Source organism: Lagopus leucura, unplaced genomic scaffold (assembly GCF_019238085.1).
Source record: "Lagopus leucura isolate 7727_CA_CO unplaced genomic scaffold, USGS_WTPT01 Super-Scaffold_100001, whole genome shotgun sequence".
NCBI lineage: Eukaryota > Metazoa > Chordata > Aves > Galliformes > Phasianidae > Lagopus > Lagopus leucura.
In genome coordinates, this window is record NW_024962262.1 from 6,911,791 (window position 1) to 6,928,540 (window position 16,750).

At 43.8% G+C, this 16,750-nt stretch overlaps 1 protein-coding gene across 5 annotated transcripts in view; it reads right to left on the minus strand.

Moving 5' to 3' along the window:
* The window catches only part of STARD13 (StAR related lipid transfer domain containing 13), a 300,978-nt gene that overhangs the window by 131,812 nt on the left and 152,416 nt on the right, over positions 1 to 16,750 (minus strand). The window contains exon 1 of one of the 5 annotated variants that reach the window (XM_042866992.1): positions 16,503 to 16,646. The exons of 3 other annotated variants lie outside the window; for them this stretch is intronic. In XM_042866992.1, the coding sequence (XP_042722926.1) occupies positions 16,503 to 16,626 (124 nt within the window). In that variant the 5' untranslated portion in view covers positions 16,627 to 16,646. Of the gene's footprint in view, positions 1 to 1,302; positions 1,430 to 16,502; positions 16,647 to 16,750 lie in introns of those variants that run through there. One more of the 5 variants, XM_042866993.1, reaches the window with a different exon arrangement.

Genomic DNA, 16,750 nt, shown 5'->3' on the forward strand with positions numbered 1-16,750 from the left:
AAACCCTGCATAACAAAGACGTTGTGTTTGTACATGTGGTTCTACAAAGCAAACGCACCACCGAAGGTCCTGGCTCTATTGCCATGCACTGGCTGAGGTGGCTCTGCAGAATGCACGTAAAGCATGCTGCTGACTACCAGTTAAATCAGCTCCTTTTTTCCTACAATCCCCAAACCATTATGACCAAGAGAGCCGTGAAGCACAGTAAAGCCATTGCTTTGCTGGTTGCTTCTGTGGAGATCCAAGAAAACTGCAGATTGCTTGATGAGTGGAAAGGTAAGGTAGAAAGCAATATGGATGAGCAGTGAATTTGGTCACTAGTCCCAGTTATGATGCTGCAACTGTGACCCACAATATCTTATCTGCTGGCTGCAGATTTTTTGCCATCCTGGTGCCCAAACAGTATCTTCACAAATACAGGAGGTAGGATAAATACAGGGCATGCACATACCTCTTATCCCTCACCCAAAGACAGAAATTAGCATCATCTAGATCTCTGCAGTATATTAGTTGTGCTGTTATGTCTGTAACAGAATTCATGCTACTTTTGGCTTTTAATCCCTAATTATTATTTTTCAATATCAGAAGCTCATGAGTTTCAAACAGTTATAAGGTTGTGGGTTTGGTTGTTGGTTTAGTTTTCTTTTTTTTGCTAAAAACAAAAGTAATCCCTGGCAGCGTTTCCACAATAAGCCAGCAGTAGAACAGCTTACAACATAAACAGATATTCACGAATTGCACAAGTGAACTGTTCAGGATTTTCTCTCTCCCTGCAGCCAACTGCACGGTGCACAACTCAAGGTTTCCATTCCTGGAACCTGTACTTCTTCCTTGCACTTTTTTTTTTTTCCACTCGCAGTTTGCAATGCACTGTATAGACACCGCAGAGCTCATTTATCTAGCTGGATAGAGTCATCCTGGCCAACAAGCTGCAGGTGTTGTTTTTTTCTTCCAGGGTGGGAGCCTGCCAAATAGCTGGAGCCATGAAGAGGAAAGGGCTTTGCCCAGCTCCCTTGCCAGCCACCACACTGTTTCTCCTGAGAGCGAGCACGTAGCCTGCTCCCCTCCTTCCCCTCCTGCCTTTGGGAAATGCTTTTGGTGAGTGGGAAGGATGGGAGGGAGCCCAGAACCCTACGCACTGCAGCAATGCAAATCACACAAACTGCCCTCCAGCAGACGTTCCCTCATCTCCCCCCCAGTCCTGTCCGTGTCAGCCGTGCTGCCTTGGAGCACATTCCCTTCCCCACCTCTCCCCCAACCCTATGCCCACTGCACATTCTCCCCCCTCCAGCAACAACTCACCAAAGCCTCTCCTCTGCTGATTCCCCCGCTGCTCGAAACAGGCAGACCAAGAGAGCTGGTTGATAAGCTCCATACCAGCACTGAATTTCTCTTTACTATCTCGATTCCAGTGTGATGAAAATCTTGCCGTCTGCCCTTTGTTTATGCTGGCACCCTATCAAGTCCCTCTACCAGGCTTCCTCCTTGTCCCACATTCTGAACATACAGCTCTCTTTCAAATCAACCCCACCGTGTTCCTCATTTGTTGTTGTCTACTTAAGGTGTTGCTCCATGTTTATGGAATGTAGTTTTACTGGAAAAATTCCTTGGCCAAAACCTTCAAAAGGAACTACTCATCTTGGGTCGATTTTCCATGACACTCACAAAGCTTTGGCTTTCTGGGAGCGTTGGTTTCCTCTGTGTGAACATAAGCCCTCTTTGAAGTACCTCAAATTGGGCAACCAGAAATTGCAGAACTGAAGTTGCACCTGACCTTTGGAAAAGGTTGATTCTGTTTGCATTTGCTTAATTAGATCTTGACAGGTAAGTGCTATATTGCTCTATAAGGACATGAAATTAAGGCAAAACTGGAACATGAAAGACCATTTTGCTGTGGAATTTTTTTACACCAAACCAGAAATCACTGATCATTTGACAGTCATCAGGATTTGTGCTGGCGTAGATCAGAACTGTGTCTGAAGCTCTGCCTATGTATGGTACACACAGATTGCAAAAGATTGAACCAGTGATTCCCAGACTTCAGGCTTTATTTTTCCCCCTTTTATGCCCTCTGGAACTTATGACAAATAATGCACTCACTGTTTCATAAATATGTTACTAAACAGAATAGGTTGTACAATAAAGGAAACCAAATGGCATTCTGAGCATTTTGCATTCAAGTCACTAATAAACCCATATTGCTTTTAAAATAAACTTTTTTCCTACTTTGCTCAGTCTAGTGAAAGTCCATGTGACAGGGAGGCACCTGTGAATGACTGGGAAATAATTTGTAAAAATAGCAATTGTGATATGAAAGATTACATGTTCCCAAAAGACTGAACGGGAAACAGGCTCTGAGTCCCACAGTCTAGGTGCAGCTCAGCTAGGAAGTGCTCAGTCACATCATAAACCTCCCTCTGACTTTGTTCCTAATTGGCAGCCTCGTTAACAACATCAGCACAGAACTATTTTCTGAAACCTGCAAGGTAGGAGCTCGTGCTATAAACTTGTCATAGCCTCACTCTAGAGGAGCCCACTAGTAGTGCCTGTGAAAACCAGGACACCTGGCTAAATTTCTGCAGTGATCATGTATCACAAATTAATTACATCAAATGCAATGGTGATACATGTATCACCATTAAATTACATCAAATGCACTCAGCTGGCAGCTGAGTTGGCTTTCTCCCACTTGTAGCTGCTGCAGACACATCTTTGGTGCTGTCACTTGGTCAGGACCCTGGAGGACAACAAGCAGCACCAAGGGCAATTTGCCTCCTCCATCTCCGACAGCTCTTTCAAGATGACGTCCTGCCTACAGAAGCCCCTATTTCTGTCTTGACTATAAAGGACTCAGTATGACTTGCTCGGTCCTTCCAGAAGGCATCCCCACCATGCTTGCTGCTTCAAGTCAGGGCAGATGATTCCCATCCCATATGTTATTTGTAACACAACACAGGGCTGTGTCGACAGAGCACAACAGAAAATCTCTCCTCCAGGGACAAAACAATACATAAGTGCAAGAGGAAGCACAATGGCCTCTCTTGGGTCCGCCTGCCAGTCAGACAGGCATCTTTGTTTCTGCCACTGCACTAACATGGGTTGCACAAGCAAAGACTCAAAACTGCTATATGCTAAGGAATACAGAATTCAGTACTCGTTTTATAAAAACTACAGTATTCGACAGCTGCCTCCTGATTATTTCCTACTTACTGTGTTATTGTGCTGTTTCTTCCCTTGAAGCCATGTGCATATGTATGTATTACTCAGGCATCTACTGGAAAAAATAATTGAGAGACAAGATGTCCGGTGTAAAACAATGCTCGCTGTTAAAGGAGTAAGCCGTTGAATAAGAGCATCCACAAATAGAAAGGGCTGTAAAAACAAATAGGGAAAAGCATCTGGTTTGCAACATCTTTGCACTATTTGCAGTAGCTAAATCTGGACCCAATTAATGATCTGTTTATTTTCCAAAATTTCAATAAAATGCCTTGGCAAAAACTTAATCTGTCTCTGGAGAACGTCTAGTTTCCTTCCATATGTTGCCTGATCTGTCACAGCAATAAAACCCTTCCCAGCTTCAAGATCCCTGGCAACTGCACCAACTGATCCTCTCCGTGTAAGAGGAAGAGAATCGTTCCAGCACTCTAAAAATCATGATCCTTCCTTAAGAGAGAGCAGCAAGGAGTGAGTGCTGTGTGTTGCAGCCTCTGCTGTGACCTAATCCCCAGAGATTTACAACAGCTCTGTGCATCCTGGTGTTCCTACCTACAATTCAACCCATCTGTTTTTATAATCCCTCTGAAACTGCTTCTCTGAAATGCTGCTCTGCCACAATTAATGTCTGTGCCTCAGCTTGGTAATACTTGTCCTGTTGTCCTTGTTTCAAAAGAAACAGCTTAGGCAGTTTTGTAATTACATATTTTTATGGTTTTGTATAAAACAAAACAGATGTTTCACAGTCAATTTTATTTGGTTGTGTCTTTTGTAACCTAGATTCGGAGGTTTATTTCATCTCCATTTGAAGATTAGGCGCAGTAGCCTCTACTTCCATTATACATTAGCACTGTGGATGCGTGGTAACTTCCAGCTCCTAATGAACTCTTACGCATCCCACTACACTGATTTCACACATAGTATTGTTTAAAAGAAGTTGCTGTTAGCTTAGAGGATAAATGGAACAAAACAGATGAGGCCAGAGAAGTGAACACTTAACGTTGTGCTTAAATTTACATAGCTGCATAGTAGCTGCTCTGCTGAATTGAGGCCATAATCAAATTATCAGCTTTGTTTTGAAATAAAAGCACTTGGAACTTTTAGGAACATAGATAGAGAACAACTGTTGTTAACAAAATATGCAATTTCCAAGCTGATGTAAAGCTGTCTGGCTTCTGGCTCTCTAGGAACCAATGCTTTCAGGAGTGACAGAGTGGAGCAAGTCAGGGAGATAACAGCCATCCTTAATCAGAACCCAGAGCATTTCTGCTGCTTTGAGAGAACTTGCTCTTTATTTTTTTCAGTACAACTGGCAGAAAAAAATAAAAGTTCAAATCTTTAACTGATAATGAAACTATAGGAGATCTTCCAAGGGAGGAAACTGGCAAAAACCCAAACATCTCACCCTGTGGTAGGTAGAGAAGTTCAGGTTACATTTGTCTGATTATGCATACTAATGAAGATTATTGACATTTTGAAAGCTAATTGTGTCTTTTTGGCTGTATAACTTCCCAGTCTGTTCAAAGATAGTTGATGGGCTCAAGGGTAATATGGAGCCTTGAAAATCTCTGCTGAGAAAAGTAACAGAAGATATGGTAAAGGTGGATGAAGTAATAAATAGCAGAGAAAAGAAGAATCAGTTGTCATTTTTACTTTTTTATGAGATGAGAAACGCAGTGATGTTCAGTGAAGTATTAAAGCTACAAATTAAAGTTTAAAAATTGAAGAGGAATGATGTGTGCCAGGCACTGGTTTTATTTGAAAGTACCTGATCCGAGTCATTGGCTACACTGCCGCTCCTCTTCCCGTCAGCTTTCTCTCAACTCCCAACTCCTTCAGTAATTGCCCATGTTGTCTGATTTTCCTCTATTTCTGCCACTCTGAAAGTGTGCATTTTCCTCTACTTCATCCAGTGACATCATCAAATTGAAAATCATTTGTTTTCCAAAACATAAACTGGTGCCAAGCTTTGCTGAAAATCCTAACTTCATTATACCTATGAAAATACCTTCTGTTACTTTTACTTACTATTAAAAACATATACTACACCAAAGCACAACTATTGTCTATTAAAAGCATGCCTTTCTAAGTTTCATGTGAATGTCACACGCTTCTTTAATCCACAGCATTTAAAATCGTTCGCCACTCTTTTGTTTTGCACCACGAGACAGATAATTCCATATTTGCTCCTGAAATTGCATTTGCAAGTTGGGATAGCTGCAAAATATTTACAAGAAAAGAGTGTGAATAGTTCACAGACTTGTCAGAATCCATCTGTTTGTGTCTATTAATGGGTGCATTCCCAGCTGTGGTCTCTCCAATGTCATAAATAAAAAGTTCTTTCTAACTACACATCCAGTGGCCAAAATCTCCCTGTATAAAATCGATTCATTTCAATGAAATCTGTCCTTATATGTTAAAGAGACCTCTTAAAATGAGTGAAACCATGAGATGCCAATCGCATATTCTTTCAGCAGTAAAATGACTCATAAAGAACTCACGGTCTCAAGTAATTTACTACAGCATTATTCTGGGTAAGCTATTAAATAGCATGTCATTCAGCTCAGGATGGGTGGGGGTGGTATGGCAGAGAGATGAGACTCACATTGAAAATAACTTAAAAACAGTGTGCTGACATGAATGTTCAGGTCTCGCTCCTCCATGCAGAGAATCCAAAACAAAGACGTATGCAATGCACTTTGGGGAACACCAAAGTATCACGTGATTCTCAATCTTTAGGAATTCCTTTAGGAACCCTTCTTTACCAATGCTAGGTATAATTATTCAGTATTCTGATGGTAAGAGCAGTGTTTGGACCTCTCTCCCCCAACACTCCCTCACGCTATCCCGTTAGAATGGCTTGGGTTGGAAGGGACCCCAAGGAATATCAAGTTCCAACCCCTGTGACACAGGCAGGGCTACCAAGCTCCAGATCTGGTACTAGACCAGGCTGCCCAGTTCTCCATCCAACCTGGCCTTGAACACTCCAGGGATGGAGCATGCACAACCTCTCTGAGCAGCCTGTCCCAGCACCTCACCACTCTTGTAAAGTAAAGAACTTCTCCCTGACATATAATCTAAACCTTCCCTTATTAAACTTAAAACCATTCCCCCATGTCCTATCACTATTTGCTCAAGTAAAAAGTTGATACCCCTCCTATTTATAGTCCCCTTTTAAATACTGGAAGGCTGCTATGAGGTCTCCTTGCAGCCTTCTCCTTGATGAACAAGCCCAGCTCCCTCAGCCTGTCTTTGCAGAGGAGGTGCTCCGGCCCTCTGATCGCCTTCATGGCCCTCCTCTGGACCCCCTCCAACAGCTTCACATCTTTCCTGTACTGGGGAACCCAGACCTGGATGCAGTAATCCAGATGGGGCCTCACAAGCTCCCGTCTTGGAGCTGGCACTCCCAAGAACTTCTTCCAAAACCGCAGTGATGGAAGACCAAACAAAGACATTTCAAGATCAGATTCAGACAGATCCACCTATGATAGGGGTTCTGTTGGAACTCTGTGCTGAAGGCACATTCCCTTTAAGTTTTTCTATAATGAAACAAACACTACAGTTCTTGTTTCCGCTGTGCTGCTGTGTTGAACAACCTGTGAAGGTTCGGTGTCTTCTGCTTCATCATGAGTACTCTAGCTGCAAAACAGGCTGCTTGACTTCCAGGAGAGAACCAACACAATTCATTTATGTCTAGCAACAGAAAATATGCACTATCCTTGTATCATCTTAGATCTGTAATGTAAAATTAGCAGCGTCGATGGAATATGGAGAGCTATTTTTGAGTTAATGAACTTCAGGGCCACATTTTTAAGTATTTAGAGAACTGCCACTAAGATAGGTGAAATGCCATGTCAGCTTGGGCAATCCTGTAAGTGAACAGGATTCACAAAGCTGCGCCTTCAACAAAGCTTGCTTACTTTCACAGGCAAAGCTTAGGATGCCTCTGAGTCCTGTCCTCCTTCTGCAGTCTGGTAGATCCCAAACAACAGCACTTTCTTTTGCCCAGTCCCAGTAAAACCAGCTATTGTGCCCAGTATTTGCCCGTGCATACTGTGCACACAGACTCCTTTATTTACTGTATGTAAATTACTGCCCTCTACTGGAACGACTGGCAGAGTATTTCACATTAACTTAATTATTGCCTAAATTAATTTGATTGATTTTTGGAGTTTGGGGTTTTTTGAAACCAAATACACTTAATTGCAAATGCTCTCAGTCCCATCTTGTACCAAGTGCAGTTGCTTGCTTGCTCATTTCTGTATATATTTAATTTCTGCTTGTTTGCTGGATATGCTGCACCAGGATGGTGTGACTGCAAAAATATTTTATTCTTTGATCTGTAAACAGACATGCCAAGGAGCCACTGAAGTGCATCTTGTTGATGCTCAATGCCAGTCAAGAAGCCTCTTATACTGTCTTACTTTTAAGCCTGTAATAATGAAACCATCACCCAAACTGAAAATAATTGAAAATAACATTCCCCAAACTAATTTTTTAGGAATCGTAAGAGAGATACTACTTCTCTAAAATCTTAAGGTTGACTTAAAAGCATGATGTTTTACAGAATACATCACTTCTGTTGGTTTTCTTCTGCCCGGGCTAAAGATCACATTTTCAAGCTTTCCTTTTCAAACCTGCGGTAAAAATAAACCTCACATTTATTGAAAGTAAAATATACTTTCACAAGAAACCTGGGTTTCTCAGTGAGTTGTGACTCAAGCTGATAATGTTTTAAAGGAATTATGATATACACCGTTGCAGGAATTGGCCATGCTGTGACAGGAGAATAAAAGAACAAGACAGCACATCTGTCTCTCAAAAACTGAGAAATACAGAATATGGAAAGCCAAACATAAATCAAATAACTGCTCTGCTCTAAGGACTTGCCAGTACTGCTGCAAGTATCACAAACTGTGAATTCATCCAAGTTCTCAGAACCCTAACGACTATTTCTAAAAACATTAAAATTGTGGACCTATTTTGCAGTGGTTTTGTCAGTCAGACAGAAAGTGATGACACAGAACTCCCATCAGAAATGACCCTGTGATAATTCCTAAACATGAAAATCTCATCCTGCTGTGGATACAGTTGGAAAGCAGTAGAGTGGGAATCCCATTGGCAGAGCCCTGCTGGGCACAGGAGCTCCCCATGTTGGGATCTGCTGGCCAGCCAGTAGCAAGGCTGCACTGATGCAAACTATTGTGGTGCTCACGTAGCAGCTAAAAGTTTACTGTGGTATAAATGCTCTATATAGATGGTCTGGCACAGTTCTTATTGTAAATAAAGTCACTTGTGCAGAGATACTGAAGGAATTTTATTGTAGAAATATGCTCATACAAATAATTACAGCACAGCTCACAGAAAATAACTAAGACATATAATTTAGTATACCACGACTGGGATTAAGAAGCAATCTTGGGATGGAGAAATGTCGTTAGTTATATGTCAAACAAAGAAGTTAAATATTTACACCAATCTTATGAGCTCCTATGTATTATAAAAATAGAGGAATACCAATAAGCACATCCAACATTAAGTTCCTATCTAAATACATAGGAACTTAAACAATAAGAACTATACATTCTTCTGGAAAAAAAAAAAAACAGTACACTGATTTGTTTCAAGTCATGGTCAGCAGACAGCAGCAATACTTGCACTGATAACAGGAATCCTTCATAAAACTATGGTACACCACAATAAGCAGTTATCAGCTTTATTCTGCTCACATAGATGGAATGAGCCACCATCTACAGGTAGAACAAGTCACACATTGTGTATGTGCAGAGAAATACTGACAAATATTTGTTTACTGGAAGAATCTGGTGGCAAAAGTCAACAGCAAAAATACACATAAAGAAGTTGTACTACTAACAGAACTAACCTCGTAACACTCTAGGAAAAAAGGATATGTTCTACAGATTGATGCCATTAAAATCAGCCAACACCCAAGCTCCAGACAGAGTGAGATTTATCGAGGCCAGTTGCCTCAGATGGTATCCATCCCTGTCATCAGCAGCACTGCTCCATTTCATCAGCAGAGCCTTGTACTTCTTAACATTAGGAAATTAAGTAATCAAAACTGAATTTCTCTTAGGAAAATAATCTCTGACACAGATGCAGGACTCGTTCAAACACAGAATTTATGTATTGTATGTCAAACCAGGAGATTAATTCTCTTGTCATTCCCGGATCCTTGCTGCTCCTCCAGATCTCACGTGATGATCTCACGTGGTGGGTGGCAGCAGAGTCACAGGAGTGGGTAAAACAAAACCACATCTTTCTCTGAATTTTGAGACAGCGGGGAACCATCGGTCAGCCCCCGCCACAGTCTCATGCTGATAGAGAAATACTTGGCTTGTTAAGCATACTGGTACTTTTGTAATTGTATTTCTGGCACTAACTTGTGGCTCCTGCGGGTCATGGGAAGGCGACCGTAGTGACAATGGCTGTATTCTGCCACCACTGCCCCTCTCTGATCCAAGCCACGGCTCTGCACGGAGCGCCCAGGAAGGACAGGGACATTACAGAGCACCGACACAGCATGCGTGCACAGAAGAGCATCTGCATATTTTCAGAAATTCCCCTAAAGTGCCTTACTACCATTAATATAACACATTTATCAATTAATATAATTGATGAGATCAACGACTACTTCTTTGGCTACATCACGTATTTTCTGGGGGGCTGATAGAACCACAGAACATTTCCTGGCATGCAAAGCCAAAAGCATTGCTAATAAGTCATTTTCTTTCCTCCCCAAAGCACTGCATCTCCAATAGGGAACATCTTTCAGAACGTTTCTCCTTGACAAAGGACAGCCTTTTCCCATTGATGGGAAGGGTTATGTGGAAGGTTACATATCTACATTTTGTCAACATCCATAAGAATCGGCATCTGGTGCTTCCCAGTGCGCTGCCAGGGAAGCAGGCTGCAATACAGAATCATAGAATCACTCGGGTTGGAAAAGACCTTAAAGATCATTGAGTCCAACCATGACCTAACCATACTACCCTAAGTAAAAACCCTCTGCTAAATCATGTCCCTGAAAAAAACAGTCTTTAAACACATCCAAGGATGGTGACTCAACCCCCTCCCTGGGCAGCCTATGCCAGTGCTTAACAGCCCTTTCTTGCACCTTTCAGATACTGGAAGAGAGCAATCAGCTCAGCCTCCTTTTCCCCAGACTGAACAGCCCCAGTTCCTTCACTCTCTCCTCATAGGCCATATTCTCCAAGCCCTTCACAAGCCTTGTTGCCCTTCTTTGGACCTCCTCCAGCACCTCCATGTCCTTTCTGTACTGATGTGCCTAAAATTGAACACAGTACTCGAGGTGAGGCCTCACCAGTGCTGGTGACTTCCCTACTCCTGCTCTGCCTTCCAAAAAAACCTGCAGAATTTTAAAATGGCGCACACAGACTGGTCCCAACAAAAGCCTAATTTTTCACATGCACTCTTCCCTCACTCCCCAGTGAAAACTCTCCTGGCAAAATTATTTTACATTAAAAAAATACTAATCTAATTGAACTGCTTTAGTTAGATTAACCTGCTGCATTTGCACTGTACACAAAGGTCTACATCAAGAAGAAACAGCAATAATACAACACTGTTAAGATGCAGTAGACTTCAGGCTGGCCCCATGGCAGAGTTCAAGGGTTTCTGAGGCCTGGCAGCTTGGTACGTGAGTTCCCTCCGGGCTTTCCTTGCACTGACCTCGGCGTGCACCACACCAGAAATAGTGTTGCTATAATAATAATAGATCTGCTATATTAGATCTGCTTCCCAGGGGCAAACTTGCAAAAGTGTGCTGCCTGGAGTTGCTAAAAACATTTCATATTAATTGAAAGCTAAAAATTATGAGACTCTGATCGATTTGACACTCCTCTAATTAGGCTTCAGAAGCACGGCTGCTCTTGGCTCCGCACTGGCGTGACAGAAATCTGTGCTGAAATTTATTTAGCACTGGATGTGGCTGCCTTAATTCCAGAGCCACTCTTCCCTTTCTCAGATCCCGGGACCAACTGGTGCCAAGGAGCACCATGATGCCAGACGTAAAAGCACAACTTGGGGTTGATTGTCTGTGCCCAATAAAAACCCAGTGACCCCCAAACCAATTGTAAGTTACTTCATGGAGCAATGCCCACTTCATGGGCACTGTCTTGATGCTGGTGCCACATTCTGGATGTGGAATTTACCTTCTGTTTCACAATGCCTTACCTGCATTTTCAGCTGGACAAACTATTTCCATTATCTATCCCACTTCAAATGTTTGTTTTCACCCCTGACATGAATGCATTTCAGTCACCTTTCTACAGATTGCTGTAGCTGCAAATCAGTGAGTAAGTTCTTTCTGAATAACTACAGATGCCCCAAGTGTAGGTTTTTTAAACCCTTCAATGTAAAGATCTTAATTTTGGCTTGCTTAGGCTAAAATTTGCTAAGCCATAGGCCTACTTCATGTTCCTGTTACAGTTGTTGATGGTGCAAGTCACAGAATCACACAGAATCACATAATTGTAGGGGTTGGAAGGGACTTCTGGAGATCAAGTCCAAAGCAGGTGCCCTACAGTTTGCTGAGCAGGAAAGCATCCAGACGGGCCTTTAGTAATCTCCAGAGAAGGAGACTCCACCACTTCTCTGGGCAGCCTGTTCCAGTGCTCTGTCAACTCTGTCAGTAAAGAATTTCTTCCTCATGTCTATATCAAACCTCTTGTGTTTCAGTGTTTGCCACTGCCCCTTGTTCTATCACTGCACACCACTTAAAAGAGTCTGGTCCCATCCACTTCACTCCTGCACTTTAGATATTTACAAACAATGATGAGATCGCCTCTGAATCTTCTCTTCTCCAAGCTGAACAGCCCCAGGTCTCTTGGCCTTTCCTCATATGGGAGATGCTCCAGGCTCCTTATTATCTTTGTGGGCCTGAGTCACCTACTTCCAAGATAATTTCAGGCCATCCTATGTTGACTCTCTGTACATTTTCATGCTACTTTACTAAGAAACCAGTGCTTCATCCGTAACAGCAAAGACCCAGAAGTCATTCTAGTACGATTCTACGAAAGCTCTCTCCAAACCTGGACAATTTATAAAACTCTGAAATAACAATCTGAACAAACCACTCAAGACTTGTAGAAAACTTGTCCTGATTTCCATTTGCACAGGGAATGGCCACGTTCAAAACTGAGGAAGACCAGCCGAGATCTTTGCCCAAAATCACACCAGGCAGTGTCTTCAGAGAGCTGAAAGGAATATTTGGTCCTGCGTTACCGCCAGCTCTCAGGAAGGAGAAGAGCTGGAGGAGATCAAATGGGACATCGTTCATCTCTTCGAGAAGACAGAACATAGCAAGTGTGCTGGGACAAGAAACCCAAATGAGAAAAGACCTGGCAAAAAGGCTGTGGGCGTATATACACTGCAGTCACAGAGAAGGCAGAAAGCCAGACCTAGGAAATGAGAGACTTCCTAATATTAAAAACTTCCTATTATTAAAAGAATGTCGCAGTAACTAAATCAAGTCTTCCAACACCAGAAAGTCTCAGAGTAAAAGTCACTCATTTAATCCCAACTCAACCCTCAACTCGCCATGACAACGTCTCTGCTGCATCATCACATTCATGTCTGATGGACAATGATCAGGCCATTTATCAGTGTCTTGCCACCAGTTAAGCCAACTGCTGCAGGACCGCTGCTCTTCTTGTTGACGCTGGAAGGCAAGCAGGAAAGGGTGGGAGACAACAAGAGGGAAAAAATGGAGTTTCTAAGACCACACCAAGCAAATGGTGCTCCTGAGAGTCTGTGTCTGGCAGTGAGCCGCCTGAAATACTTGTCCAGATGGGAAGGAACTGCAACTTACTAATTCCCTGGTGTAGCACAATTGTCTCCTAGAAGCTACACAAGTGCTGCACAGTAGGAGTTACTGAGGGTCATAATTTGAGTAGTAAAGTAGTGTATAAGGAAAAAAAATCAAGTTCTAACACTCAGAGATCTTGACACTGCGGAGTTTAACCTCACTGTGTCTCTGTCTCCTGTCTGTAAAATGAGAACATCACCTGGCACCTTCTAGGAATACAGTCAAAATATGAATGATCTGAAGTATGCAAGACTCAGTAAGGAAATCTATACTTTGCATCAGGCTCTGGGGTAGATTCCCCTTGGCAGTGGGGATCCTGTACCTTTGATGAGGTGGAAAAGCTCTGTTCAAAAACGAGGATGCAACCATGGCATCATGGCTATGGGTAGCCTGGTGTGGTGGTTGGTGACCCTGCACATAGCAGGGAGGTTGAAACTAGATGATCATTGTGGTCCTTTTCAACCCAGGCCATTCTATGCTTCTACGATGATCAAAAGATACCCCAAGGAGACTGGCAAAAAGGCAGCCTTACGTCTGGGGCTTTCTGACTGTGCAGTCCTCAACTTCAAAACTTAATATATTTGTTCTGAACTTTTCAGTGTATGTTAACAGAATACTAGGTAAAAGGTGGCACTTTTCAGCCATATGCAATCAATGAAATAAGTATGACTTGTTGTGTTTTGCTCTAATGAGTGATCATGATTTGAGTAGAGCTCTCATTACTTTTAAATATTCTATTAATACCTACCTTAAATTCCTAAAGCAATGGCTTTCTATAATGGCACAGTGGTCCAGAATTACCCTAACATTAAACCACCAGTATTTAATATGACTTTTCAGGCCCCACTCCTTTGTTGGAGTTACATCTTTGCTCATTTCCTTATCAATGGGCAGAGGGTGTGTGCTTCATGATGGCCTAAGCAACTCTGTTCTGCTAGTGGCAAAAAACAAAAATTCATTTCACTGCATATTCTTTACAAAGTAGTAAACACTAAAATTAGTGTATTAGATACCTTTTAAGAGCTTAATTTATTTTCCCCATCTTGAACTGATGGAAAAACAAGGAACAAGCTTGTGAATCCTAACTCAAAGCATAAGCATAGCAGGACATAACCACTGTGTGAATTACCTCTGCAAAAAGAAAAAAGCAGAAAAAAGCTAAAGCTGGCATTTGTATCACTGCAGTGAGTACACGCATTGTTCAAAAACCAAATCCAGGTCAGTGAATCAGAAAGAGCGGCCAGGAGTTGCTGGGCAGCACAGCTACAGCCCCAATAGGAGACAGCATGGGGCAGTCCCAAGGACCACTTGCTCCTCACCTCTGCTGCAGGGCAATGGGATGGAGGGAGAAGAGAAGCACATAGCACAGCTTTTTCATACACAGCTTTCTTCCCACAGCAGCCCAGCCATGCTGTCTATCTCTCTGTGTACCAAGGCTCAGCTGTCTTCTTGCTGCAGCCAAGGCTGGGCTTCTTGTTTCATTGCCCAGCTGTGTGCTGCCCTCTGCTTCAGCACAGAATGCAGCTGCAGAGCATCTTCCCTAAGAGCTCTGGAGAAAGGCTTGAACAGCCTGCCCTGCTCCCACTGCTAAGCCCATATGGAGCACTGCAGGCCTCCTGGGTCTCTTCCAACCTGCACGAGGATATGATTTTTGTGAGAAAAGGAGTAGCTATCTTGTGCTTGCCTTCTTCGCTTTGCTTTGTTGGCATCTGAAACTTCAACAAATAGATTAAAAAAAAGTGAAGTAGATCAAAAGAGTAATTACATGAGTGCCGACAAAACTGTTACCAAAACGATGACTTTACTGCCTTTCTTTGTCTTGATGGTTGGCCTATAACAGCAGACTGATGATTATAACTGCTTTTTGTTTTGGTCCCTGATCTTGAGTACTAGCTACCAATTTTGTCTCTGACTGTCAGGGCTGAACTATAGATGTGTACTCCGGGAGAAAGAGGGAACTTGTACACTGCCTACCTGAGTATGGCTGGGTCTACAGCAGTGGAGAAGAAGCTGCTCTGGCAACCAGCAAATAACGGCACATTCAGACCAGCCTAAATTGCCACCTTCCCATTAACAAAAGTTGGAAGAGGCATAGCAATATGCGCTACAACTACAGGGGCTGGAGGAACAAACAAATATAGAAACAAGGACAAAAATCCTGCAGACATAAAAGCATCTCAACAGCAGAACATCCTTGAAATCAACAGATGTTATTTGAACACATTTTGTTATGCTGTCAGATAATTCATTTAATTAAAGGGCACGTGTATTCACGTCTCACCAGTGTATTATGAACAGCGCTTAAATTATGGCAATGCATAAACCCAGGACGTTAGTGTTTTATCCACCCTTACCATAAAGACTGACTCCATCAATTTTAATATGCAGTCAATTTAAGAAGTTGGCTATGGCTTCATGGCAGCCTGCCCAGGTCCTTTGCTCAATCAAGCAATAGTTGTCTTTGACCAAAAAAGAAAAAAAACAACAGACAGTGTCATTGCTGAGTGTCTGCTGGCATTAGCTTCCAGCACAGGAGCATGCAGATTGCACTCAAAGGCATTCATACTTTGGGTAACCATAACACTATAGAACTGGATGGTTTACTAGTTCGTTATCAAAACTATCCACTTTCAGATTTGCTTTGTAAAACTTACTATTCCACTTAAATCCATTAATTTGTTTGTGCATATGAACCAACGTGCTGCAGAGACAATGTAGATGCCTGTATCACACACTTTACCCCCATATATACACCACCAGCACGTCAGGGTGCCCTAGGCAAGGTCATCGAGCTCCAAACACTGTGTGGGATGTGGCAGAGAAATCCATCTTTACCAATTAGCCTTCATTATTCACAATGCTACTCATAAATCTTGATGTACAGCTTTCCAGTGCAATAACTCTGCCTCGCACTCTGCAGACGCCCTGAATCTTTGACTTGAAGCATTTCACAAACTCAAACCAGCCCTATGTTTGCACTCTCCAGTGCATGTGCGGCTACGGAGCGGTGCCGCAGGCGTGACCCGACGTCCCGCAGCACGGCACGGCGCCGTCCCGCTGCTGTCACCCGGGGACGGGAGCCCCGGGAGCAGCGAGGAGCTCTAGAAGCCACGGCAGCGCCTGAAACGAAGCTGTCCATTTTGCTCTGGGACTTACGGTCCTCTTCACGTGCAAACCCCCAGAGGAACGCACCCGATCCTGCCACGGCCTCATAAAACCGACGGCGGCGGCAGGTGAGCCCGATCCCCGGAGAAACAGCCAGCCCTCGGGGCTACGTGCTGCTCGCCCGCAGCGAGCCCGGGGCAGGACCGCAACCGCCGGGACCCGGACAGGTGCTGCCGATACCGCGGCTCCCGCCCCGCCCCGCCGCCCGCGCCGCTCGAGTCCCCGCGCTCCGGCGCCCCGAGGCAGGTGCTCCCCAGTGCCCCGGCGGACTGACCTGCGAGCCGCCGCTCTCTGACATTCCTCCACAGCAAGTCCCAGGCTTTGGCGGTGGAGTCCCGCAGCTGCTCGCTCAGCGACCGCCGGAGCTGCGCCTTAGCCGGGAAGCGCTGGCCGCTCATTCTCGGAGGCTCCGCATGCCGCCCCGGGCAGCCCCGCTCCGCGCCGCCGGCCGCACGGGGCCGCGGGGCAGCCCCGCCGCAGCCGCGTCAGCGCCGCTCCGGGCGGGCGGCCCCTGCACCTGAG